A 12253-nucleotide genomic window follows, 5' to 3' on the forward strand; every position below is an offset into this window, starting at 1 on the left:
CGCTACACGTGTAAAGCAAAATGGACGCTTGTTTGTATAATACGATATTATGCTGTAAAAATAAAAAAGTCGAAGTGACTGTTGATAAAAATATTATGGAAAGATTAAGAAGGATTACATCTTACGAAATGACTCTGAAAGTTATCTAAAGAATAAGAAAATACTATATTTTAAATATAATTATATATCTTTTATCTCTTTACTTTGTTCACATTTATCGAATGATAAATGCTCGATTCTTTATATCTCTTTATTTAAATATTGTAGTTCTTTAACTAAAGCATTATTTTCGGCTGTAACTGGAATTAAATGCTTTAATTCCAATTAGATTATGGCGTCCATGTTTCGCTCCAGCGAAAAGCGTTTCTAAACTATGATGCAGCGACGTGTAGCGATAGCTACTCGTGACGTCATTTACGCTGCACTCTCGCTGCATAAAGAAACGCAGCCCGACTGGACTTCTTTCGGATAACAGACGTTTCGGATAAACAACGCTCTACTGTAAGAGTTTACGAATTTCCTTTGAAATTAGATATGACCTTCAGAATGAAAAATAATTTCCAACCTCTTCAATAACCCATATTTTTAGTACATGTGGCAAACAAATTATTCAATAAAAATTGTTGAAAGTTTAAAAATAATCTTTTCATTGTTATCAATAAACATGAATACTTCATTTCATCCTATTCACACGTAATTTAACTTATAAAAAATAAACCATATTAAAATAGAAAACAAAATAGTTCTATAAATTGGAATTTTCAATCATTTTGATATCAAGTCAACATATTACCTATGTACTGTACAGTACACACATCAAATTTTATAAATGATTAGATTTACATGAATATCTGTACGTATTAAATGTTTGTTTTTTTTTTTTCCTTTCATTCAGATTTTCCTCCATCCCTATTTCCTCATTTTCAGTTTAATTGCTTTCACTCTTTTGGGTTTGAGGATACTAGGAAAAGAGTAACAGTATCGGCAACTCTCCATGTGCATTATAAGTTGCTCTCGTTTCATGCTGGTAAGCCATTCGTATGATGTCAACGATACTTCTGGTGTGGTTAAAAACAATGTGTTTTAAAATGTTTTTTTCTTCTTTTTTTCATCCTACAGGACTTGATATTGAAAACTGTAGAACCTGGCTTTATATCTTCAAAGGAAGAATGACGAATGACGCATACAACGTCCCAGATTTATCATTGATGGTAACGTTCATTACTCTGACATGGAACAGTTGTCCTGATCAGTAATGTTCTGAGTCACTGTTTTTATAAATTTTTAACGATGCAACATTTTAAAATATTGTATAACAAAAAATAAAATCTCTAATTCGAAAATAACAAAAAAATTACTGTTTTGGAAAATTATTTTTTTTTTCTACTGGGTTTTTACAACAGGAAACAATACCCCCCGGAATATTTTTTTATAATAAAAATAAAATTGTATATAGGAAGATTTTTTTCTCAGATAACAAAGATGTTAAAATATAACTATCAGCAGTTAAATCTATACGGTATAAGTGACTTTATACATTTTAGATGTTTTTTTTTNAAAACATTGCACAATAGGAACAAAATCTTCTACTGGACACCTCACCCACTGCAAATTTAACTTTCCTAACTTTAACAATTTAATTCTATTTTGAGGGCTGACGTCCACCACCCAACTAGATGTGGACCTGTTTCTGTTTCCAAGAGGGAATCTTACCAAGAAACCCTTTTCAAATTCCTCAAGTCCAGTATTATTGTCCTGCAATATTTCATTTTGTTGGTACACAAACTTTGAAATCTCACCTTTCTCTACATCCTTAGGTACTGAGTGAATGATTACTTTTGGTGTGCGTTTTTTAGGCTCACGAGCAGTCATTCCAGGAATTTCGACCACTGCCTTTTGTAACTTTAACTTATCACTTGCCTTTTCAACTTCAATGGCAATAGCCCCATTTCGTAATTTTCTGAGTCCTCTAACTCCAATCTTCAAGGCCTGAGGATTAATTTTTTCTTTTATTGTCATCTTAGTTTTTTCAGCATCACTGTCTCCTTCTGTAGGCTGCACAATAACCACTTCCCTTGGCTCCACCGCCCTCTTATTAACCAAGGGGGGACTGGCGACCACTTGCGCAAAAGATCTTCCTCCTCTTCTTTCTTCTGCAACCTTCAGTTCTTCCAAATTCTTCTGTATGCTGGACACCATCTTCTTTAGTTCTTCACTTTCAGTTAAAAGTTCTATAATTGTTTCAACTCTCCTTAATATCTGGGGAATATGATCCCTTGTCCCAATTTTGGAATGGGCATTAGCCACAAGATACTCATGCAGTTCATCTTGAACCTTTTTGGCGGCAATGACCTTATTGCCGAGCGATCCATCCTGCCGACTTGGCAGAGACGGAGTTGATGCCTGTGTCTCTTCCACAAGCCCTTCTTCTCCCTCTGTCCGGGCGAGAACCGCAAAGTGTGGTGGCTTACTTGCCATCGCACACAACAAATAGCCTTGAAAAAGGCTTTTAACAAGTCGCAACTACCTTTGGCTTCCCTAAAAGGTACTAACAGGCCGCACCGCGTGGAGGTAGGTAGTCACTTTCCTAAGAGCTCAACGATAAAGCATGAAAGATCACAGAGAAAACGCTCCGGAATATTCGCAAATAAACGCAATCGGAAAACTCACAATGGGACCAGCGGCCCACTTTGAAGTACAGTCGACACCCCTATAACACTGTTGATTATTTCGTTTTATATAAATTCCATGTTGTACGAGTCACTTAGATTTTACAAATACATGAGCCGTTCAGAGCCCGGCACACATATTTGTAAAATCTAAGTGACTCGTACAACATGGAATTCATATAAAACGAAATAATCAACAGTGTTATAGGGGTGTCGACTGTATTGATTTCATTAAACAAATCAATACCATCAATGTCTGTTTAACTACTCGAATCGTCTTTAAGCTTCAGATTTAAATCCTAACCAAGTTCAAGGCATGCGTCAATAATGCGATATAATAATTTTAGTATTGGACATTAATTTAATTAAATAAAAATTTCTGTTTCAAACTACTAACTTTAAAATTTATCACACAAATTACACACTTTGATAAAGAATTTAACAGATGGCGCCTAACGCTTACCTCTTAAGACAAATTGCTTTGGTTCTAATCATTTTAAGTAGCCATATTATAGCCCGTTATTCAGGCGATCGTTTGGAAGTTTTAAAGAATTTAACAATGTTCTATAATACTCTTGAAAATTATTTACCTTTCTGATAATTGTCATAACTTCTTCATTGGCGAATTTAGTTGGTGCCAAATTTTGTATATTAAAGGCTCCAAATTTTTACGAAAATTCGATTATTATTAAATCTTCAATTGAGCAACAAGTTGTTTTGGTATAATACTGAAAGTATTGAAAAAAGTATAAGATTCTTCATGATTTCTCAATGATAGGAAAATTTTTCAATAATTTTTACCTTTCTTTTGATAGATTTTATATAAAATCCTTTTAAAGGAAAGAATGCGATGTAAAAAGTTTTTATATAATTATTTCCTTTCATATTATCATAGATAATAGTCATTTTAAAGTATTTTATTATTTCTATTTTCCTATTTAGAGCTATGTACGCCACCGCGCAAACCTTCGTAGGACTATTGTGGAACGTGAGTATCCTTGGCCGTGCGAACTATACACCCTTATTGAGGATCAGATAATCTATCAAGAATTCAAGNCTTCAATCTTTTTACAAACGCTTTAAAGGAGGAGCTCTCATGCCAGTATTTAGTTTCTTACTTACTGCCAGGGCCGGATTAACCCACTTTGGGGCCCTAGACATTTTCTTCTTCCGGTCCTCTCCCGGCTCTTTCAATTAATAAATCTTGTTACTATTATTTCTAGTACTAGTATTCCGTGTTGACTGTCTGGCTTGTAGGTAGGTATCGATACATCGATACTACTATTCGATACTACTATCGATACACCGTGTACTATCGATACACGGAACTATCGATACACGGAAACTAAATACACGGAAACTATCGAAGAATACGAAAGAAAAGTGAGAAAATATTTTCTACATTTCATTAGTTTAGACGAATAAAACTATTTCCATATTTTGCTAAATATATACTTTTAATTATATTCTGATTTTTTTCTCCATGTCTGAAATTGTTAAATACTTAAATGTATTTAAAATAATTTATATATCGCATTGTAAAAATTGAAATATTAAATGGAAATCATTAAAGTCACTTAATTTCCTTAGAAATGACAATTTCTGTCTTCCAATACCAAATTTTATACTCGTTTACGTGATTAAATATNTATTTCCTTTCATATTATCATAGATAATAGTCATTTTAAAGTATTTTATTATTTCTATTTTCCTATTTAGAGCTATGTACGCCACCGCGCAAACCTTCGTAGGACTATTGTGGAACGTGAGTATCCTTGGCCGTGCGAACTATACACCCTTATTGAGGATCAGATAATCTATCAAGAATTCAAGACCTTCGTGGAACACCTGAAACTTATGCACTATACCACTACCAGCCCAAGTGGCATCTAATGGACAGCTCATCTTCTGAGTCAACAAGGACCTCTCCCCAAAAGGGACTCCTTACTGCTTCCCCCTTTTTTTTTCCAAGTCGGCCTCATCTGTCCGTCTCCTCAAGATATTACGCTATGAGCCTTCTCCTTCCCTATATATACAAATTGTTTTGCACGTGTATACCATTTTATTTCCAAGTGCTGAAGATTTATTTCCAATTGGAAGAAGTGGTCCATTTTCCTGGCCTCCACTTTCGTCTATTACGTATTTTTTTATGGGAACATGTAAGAACAATAGTGTATGCAACCAAACTTTGATCGTTAGAAGACCGTNGTGGAACACCTGAAACTTACGCACTATACCACTACCAGCCCAAGTGGCATCTAATGGACAGCTCATCTTCTGAGTCAACAAGGACCCCTCCCCAAAAGGGACTCCTTACTGCTTTCCCCTTTTTTTTTCCAAGTCGGCCTCATCTGTCCGACTCCTCAAGATATTACGCTATGAGCCTTCTCCTTCCCTATATATACAAATTGTTTTGCACGTGTATACCATTTTATTTCCAAGTGCTATCCAACAGCTCCCCTTTGCAGCTCATGTCCTCCTTTTTCCACTTTCAAACCTCCAACCATCCCACCTTCGTAATTTTTCCTCAAATCACTCTCCCTTCTTCCTTCACCCATCTTTCTTATCTTTTAAGGCTACACCTTTGAGTACAGCCTTTTCTTTCACATGTATGTATTTAGAGCTATGTAGGTAAATTATTATTATTTTTTTTTTAATATTCGATCCTACATTGGTGGGAAATATTCATTCTGTTGTTAAAACACTGAGAAGTCATTGAATAAAAATAAAGTCACTTCACAAAATTCTCGTAAACACGATACAATACGTGACTAAAATTTCTTTTGTTTTGTATTTTCCGTCTAATGTTAGTAATGGATTCCATGTTTTAAATAATACATTGGTTATGTGGGAACAAGAACACATATGCTTATTGCGTGTATGTGGCTAGACTAGTGGAATTCTGATGTAACTTTTTCCTATGCACTTCGGATAAATAATAGCATATTGGTAACAATAAATTTTTAAACAAGAGCAAGGAAAATGATAGATAAAAGATAATATGTTGTACCCGAGTAGAATAACATCAAATTTATTCTAGAAAAAATTTATGTTGCATAATGGCGATCTCCCACAACGATAATATTCCCTATATGCCNATGGGATGCACAATAAAGTACAAATTTATAAACAAAATATGTGGTATAAGTAATAGATATGTATATATCCATGGTGCGGTTTACTTTATATTACTTTTAAAAAATCAATTTTTAAAAAATATTTTCTCAAAATTGATGAAAAAACTTTATGGGTTAATTGTACATAAATAACCCCCGTTTTTTTGCCTGGACCGCATTTAATCAGAGACAAAGCTTTTATTCGTATTCTTTATTTATTTTATATGCATTTCGGGTGCAATATTTTCTTGTAATTTGCAACCCTCTTCAGGATTTTTACATTTCTATAAATTTGGTAAATTTAAATATTACATCGGTAAATTAATACAATAGTTATACAATGGTTAAGTAACCTGTTTTAAGTTTTAGATCGACATCTGCCCAGTGTTGATGTTATGTCCCCTAAGGCCGTTTCTCCTCTTTTTGTTTTCTTTTCCATTAGCTCCTCCCATTTCCTCCCAAACGTCGTCAACCTCCATTCCATCATTTAGTTTTATGGTTTTGCTTTTATTAAAGATTTCGAAGTGCTCTTTGAATTTTCGTAGATAGATATCTTTTTCTTTATGGATAATTTTTATACTTTTTCGTTTATTGTGCATCCAAATTTATTACAGTGATTTATCCACGGTGATTGGTTATAATTAAGTCTAATTGCTGCTTTATGTTTTTTAATTCTGGTACCGAGTTGTCTTCCTGTTTCGCCAATGTATATTGCTGGGTTCTTATATGTACATTTTATTTCGTATATTACACCTGTTTGGTTTAGTACTGTATTTCGTTATTTTTGAACTTATTGGTGTTGTTGTTGTTTTTAATTTTATTTTTTAATTTGGCTGCTAGTGTAACACCATGCTTACTGAAAATTTTTTTGTATTTTTCAAATGTTCCCTTGATATAGGGGAACGACGTATATGTAGTGTTTTCATTCTTATCTTTAACGTTGAATCTGTTTTTCTTAAATGCATTTATCATGGTGTTACACTAGCAGCCAAAAAAACGGGGGTTATTTATGTACAATTAACCCATAAAGTTTTTTCATCAATTTTGAGGAAATATTTTGAAAAATTGATTTTAAAAGTAATATAAAGAAAACCGCACCATGGATATATACATATCTATTACTTATAGCAAATAAATGTTGTGTTTTAGACGTAACGCTATTTGATTCTTTACATAATTGTTTTTTTTTAAATTTACTTTTACAAGCCTCAAAATAATTATTAAATTTTTAAATAATTTCAAAATAATTAGTTTTATACTTTTGGAAGATGATGTTCGCATCGAGCTTAAAATAAATGTTAAAAGTTCTTTTTTTAAAACTCTTTCCGATTTTTGGGCACTAAGAGGGCCTCTTTTAGCAAGCCCATTATGGATTCAGCCAGGTCCTCTCCCCCGAAAACATCCTGAAGGTTTTCCGATCCGTTCGGACTCGATTCCGGATCCCCCAGAGAAGCCCAATATAAAGGCTTAAGGACCTTATCATGAAATTAGTAATGGATTATCACGAGATTGCTTATGATATTCACCTGTAGGCAATATATAGATATTGTAGTCCAAAAAATCCAAGATATAAATATATTCATGATGGCAAAAAGTAATATTGTTATGTTGAAAGTATGGCCTCCCCCGGCGTGTTTAAAAGCGTATATTTTTTAATGTTTTTAGTGCTGAAAAATAATGCCCTCAGTACCTTCCTTCGATGGTGTGAAGATCGCACTGAAAAAATTTCAAAATTGCACGAAAAAAATTTTTTGCATAGAGCCACAATGGAAATCAGTGGGTACTATAGTACCCAGCGCGCCTAACGGAGTAAGTTTTATTAGCGCGACTAACCAAGGTGGGTGGATCTGATTTACAGTTTCGAGAAAACGCTTATTGGTTGATATCGAGTCAGTCATGATAGAAATGACCAATTAGAGCATAAAATGCGTAAAAACAGGATTTTTAAAGCCAATAAACGGCGAAAAAGTTTCCCATATACTTAACATTGACAGTTTGAAAGGTGGAGTTTTTGGCGATATTTATTACTAAATGGTGTTGAAAACATGTTTATTCGTCTAAATACTGTCAAGCGACTTATCATTAACAAATTAGAAGTGAAAAAAACGATTAAAACACGCGATTTTATAGCGATTGTTTACATACTTCGATGTGGTAGCCTTCGGGGGCGTGTCATTTCGCGAGAAATTTTCCAGCAATTGTTTTTATAGGTGGATCTAATAACAGACATATAAATTAACCAATTACAGTGTAAAAGAAGTTTACTATCGATGTTATCTGCCAATAATCTCCATTTTTACCTCTACTTGCTGTATGATTTTACATGGTGTATTTTTGGAAATATTGAGTTATTTTTGGCCCGGGGTTTGGTACAAAGAATTTAATTGTTGTAACAGTTAAAAAACACATACAGGAAGACGATTGACAGCTTAGATAGCATCAGACTTGTTTACAGTTTGTAAAATACACTTTTGAAGTTGACAATTTTTTTTTTTTAATTTCTAAAAACAGGAGACTTTGTTTTTCGTTACGAATAAATAAAAACGATATATTTGAAGTAGTTTTTTTCACTAATACATCAAAAACACATGCCCACAAACATCCAAAATGAAAAAATCGCGAAAAAAACTATGAGTTTTGAAAAATTGAATTTTGAAACAGCAATGATAAGGATTCCCGCGCGCCTAACCGTGCGTAAGAAACCTGTCGCGCGTAACGCCGGGTTAATAGTACAGTTAACATGTCCATTTACGAAATATATGTCCTATAATTAATTATTATTTGTCCTACAAAATGCTTCCAAATTTATTTTGTTTTGTTCATATTGCTTGAAAAAGAAGAAATTTCTTTTTATTTCTTGACGTACCTGCTCTGTTTCTTGATGTTTTGAACGATAATAGCGAGGTTGTTTTACGTTCACGTTTCAGAGATGAAAACTTCGGCCGCAACATCGCTAATGTCTTATCAGAAAACTTCGGCGTTGGTAAATTTTAATGCATAACGCACATGGGAGGCGATCTCTCTCATGTGAATGCACGTGAGCAATCAGCCGACATCTTCGTTCAGAAAGTTCTCCACATTCTTCACATTATTTGTTTTAAAAAATTAGTTGAGTAAAAATAATTAATTAACTTAATACACGTGAGTTAAATCGCATCAATTGACTGGCGCCCTGCTAACCGGAAAGTACCCACTTTTCAATAACGCTTATTCATTTCTTTCACTTAACACAGCACAGTTTATCCTCCTTACCTCCCGAAGACCCTCTGGCTGTGATTAATTAAACGGTCTTATGTTCGGAGAAGCCCATCGTCGTACAACCGCGATATTAGGCCGCACTGTCAGAAACGACGATGGAACCAGGGGCGATGTATCTGAGCATGTGGCTCCAGAGAACACGTCGGCTCTTGTTGTCCACCTGAAAGAATACGAGAAAATATAATACAAAACTTCTAAAATGCACTTATTATTTTTCTTGCGGTTTCGACAGAAAGTTTTCCAACAGCTTCACGCAACTTCACACAAAACTTCCACTAAAAAATAAAAGGAAATGATGTTTAGCTACTACTTACATGCCAGTACATCACCTCCCGGGTTTCCCGACAATAGGCACCGAATATAGTTATTTGGGTGGGTGCCTATAGTTACGCGGCCACGGTTGTATTTTCGTATCCGGGTGAAGGTTTCGTCGATCTGAAAAGGAAAACATATGAATATTTTCGATATTTCGAACTAATTTCAAATTCGAATTTTGGAATACACGGCGCTTTTCTTACAAAATACTTATAAAATTCAAATAACATAATTACTATAATACTGTATTAAGAATTAAAATAATCAAAGACAATTTAGAATTACAGCAAATAACTTATGTATATAAATGAGGATGCCTGTTTGTTTGTTATACACTCCTAGGACATTCGACTAATTGCTACGAAACTCCGCCGTTACGTTCGCATACTTCTAACTTAGGTAATGTCATTTTTTGCTTACTTATGGCCACACAACACTTTGGCTATCTGCCTATAGGATGCCTTCAGCGAGGTCTTTTAAGGGAAACTGGTCCCTATTTAGGCGCTATAGACGTGAATGAAATCCCGAAAACTCCACGTAGCCAACCTGTCGGGGCGAGGCGCTGAACTATAACCGAACTCCGTGTTCAGAGAACGGCCAGAACAGGCCGGATTGCCGAGCGGTCAAGGTGGAAGCCAACCACTCTGAAGGACCCGGGTTCGAATCCGAACGGGTCGAAAAATCCCCAGGAATTTATTAAGGGTGATCCGTTCGGATATGTCGGGCCCCCTCCCTCACCATCCGGAAGTCCCATTGTGGGCATGGCCGAACCCATAATGGGCTTGCAAAAAGGGGCTCTCTTAGTGCCCACAAGGCGGAAAGAGTTTTTAAAAAAAAGTGTTCAGAGAACGAAGACCGCATGGCTACTAATGGGCCTAGATAACATCGTACATCCCACCCTAAAATATCGATTTAATTCCTATAAATCTATTAAGATCTTTGGAAAAATATTTATAATATATAACTAAAATAACTATATAACTTTATAAATTATAAACCTTATAATATAACTAAATAGAAGGATGACATTAAAATAAAATCATTGCTGGTTAACACAAATCTACAAAAAACCAGGAAATTATAACCGAAACATTTACAGAACATCTTAACTGTGCGTGAATCAACCTTTAAAGCTAAATTCGTCTAAAAGAATACTAAATTCTTTAGTACTGAAAAAACAACTGCGAATAAATCTATTACACTATAATGAACTTAAAAACTTGTACTTCTGACATAGATAATTTAAATATGGACATAATCAAAGTAATTGCAGGTATCATCGCTACACCTTTATCCTTTCTGATAAACTAATCCTTCGAAAAGCAAACATTTCCGAATAAATTAAATTATAATTTGATTATACCTATACGTAAGAATAAAAAGTCTAAAAACGACAAAGAATATTACCGTCCAATTATTATCATCCCCGTGCTGGTAAAAATAATAGAGTAAATCTTCTATAAAAATCTCATGCTGATAAGCAAAGTTTTCCTCTGTTATACGGAGGCAAATAATAGGCTCCAATCATGTCTTGATAATTCTTTGCATTCGTACGACCATTTATATCATCCAGTTTTATTTATCCACTGTAAAAAAGCTACCTTCATCATGCCAGTACATTCCTTTTCAGTCGCAGCGAGGGACGATATAGCGTCCCGACTCCCGTCGGAACATCGCCCCGTTCAGCGCAGCGAGGGAAGATATTAGAGCCCCGACTCCCGTCGGGATATCTCCCCATTCAGTCGCAGCGAGGGACGATATAGCGTCCCGACTCCCGTCGGAACATCGCCCCGTTCAGCGCAGCGAGGGAAGATATTAACGCCCCGATAGACGTAGCGATAGTACTCTATTTAAACTATAAAGTAGAATAAAATCACTCACATTATTAATTGTATTCTGATCTTTCTCGAATTTTCGAATTTTAGCAACTTTGTTCATATTTTTCTGCCGTTTTTTTCGAAATTCTCGGAAATTTGTATTCATTCGAACTTTTCGAATTCCTCAATTTTATTGTGCGTTTTCGTTTTCTTTCTTTATTTCTTTTTATTTTTTATTCTAAACTTTTCAAAACACAAGGAATTATCACAGAAATAAGTATTACTAATTTTATTATGGTAAATACTTTTTGCACCATTAATCCAATAATTATTATTAAGAACTAGGCTTTATATAAATAGTAGTAAAACAAAATAAAATCATTTTACTTATTTCAACACAANCCCGACTCCCGTCGGAACATCGCCCCGTTCAGCGCAGCGAGGGAAGATATTAACGCTTCGATAGACGTAGCGATATTAGTCTATTTAAACTATAAAGTAGAATAAAATCACTCACATTATTAATTGTATTCTGATCTTTCTCGAATTTTCGAATTTTAGCAACTTGGTTTATATTTTTCTGCATTGTTCGAAAAATTCCGGCAAAACAACAATGCAATTGTTGTTTTGCCGGAATTTTTCGAATTTCTCAATTTTATTGTGAGTTTTCGTTTTCTTTCTTTATTTCTTTTTATTTTTTATTCTAAACTTTTCAAAAAACATAGAATTGAATGATTTTAATTAATTAACGGAAAATTTTGAAGAACGATTCGACGAGAAGGAGTTCAACAATGATTTAATTTTATTGTTGATCTGTTAACAATTGTTTAAAAATTGCATTGTTGTAATGACGTCACGAATGACGTCGATCGGCGTTTAGTCTTATAATTCGTACAAAATTTAGATTTTTGAAAAATTAAAAAATTATATTGTTGATCTGTTAACAATTGTTTAAATATTGCATTGTTGTAATGACGTCACGAATGACGTCGATCGTCGTTTAATCTGGTAATTAGTACATAATTTAGATTTTTGAAAAATAAAATATTATATTTTATTTATGCAAGTTTAAATGACA

The 12253-nt window shown here is 34.1% G+C and overlaps 1 protein-coding gene and 1 long non-coding RNA gene across 2 annotated transcripts; both read right to left on the reverse strand.

The window, feature by feature from the left end:
* Nucleotides 1-1651: 1651 nt before the first annotated feature.
* On the reverse strand, nucleotides 1652-2592 carry LOC111640601. The gene is made up of 2 exons (XM_023386627.1): nucleotides 1800-2592; nucleotides 1652-1755 (listed from the first exon to the last, which is right to left on the reverse strand). Exons 1-2 carry the CDS (start codon nucleotides 2476-2478, stop codon nucleotides 1748-1750), a joined length of 687 nt encoding a protein of 228 aa, XP_023242395.1. The 5' UTR covers nucleotides 2479-2592; the 3' UTR covers nucleotides 1652-1747.
* Nucleotides 2593-8904: 6312 nt separating this feature from the next.
* LOC111640595 lies at nucleotides 8905-11243 on the reverse strand. The gene is made up of 3 exons (XR_002759292.1): nucleotides 10766-11243; nucleotides 9358-9478; nucleotides 8905-9203 (listed from the first exon to the last, which is right to left on the reverse strand). It is a non-coding gene; the product is annotated as an uncharacterized LOC111640595 (long non-coding RNA).
* Between the last annotated feature and the right edge of the window lie 1010 nt (nucleotides 11244-12253).

This window comes from Centruroides sculpturatus, unplaced genomic scaffold (genome assembly GCF_000671375.1).
Source record: "Centruroides sculpturatus isolate CEXI.00-Female unplaced genomic scaffold, Cexi_2.0 scaffold1365, whole genome shotgun sequence".
Lineage (NCBI taxonomy): Eukaryota > Metazoa > Arthropoda > Arachnida > Scorpiones > Buthidae > Centruroides > Centruroides sculpturatus.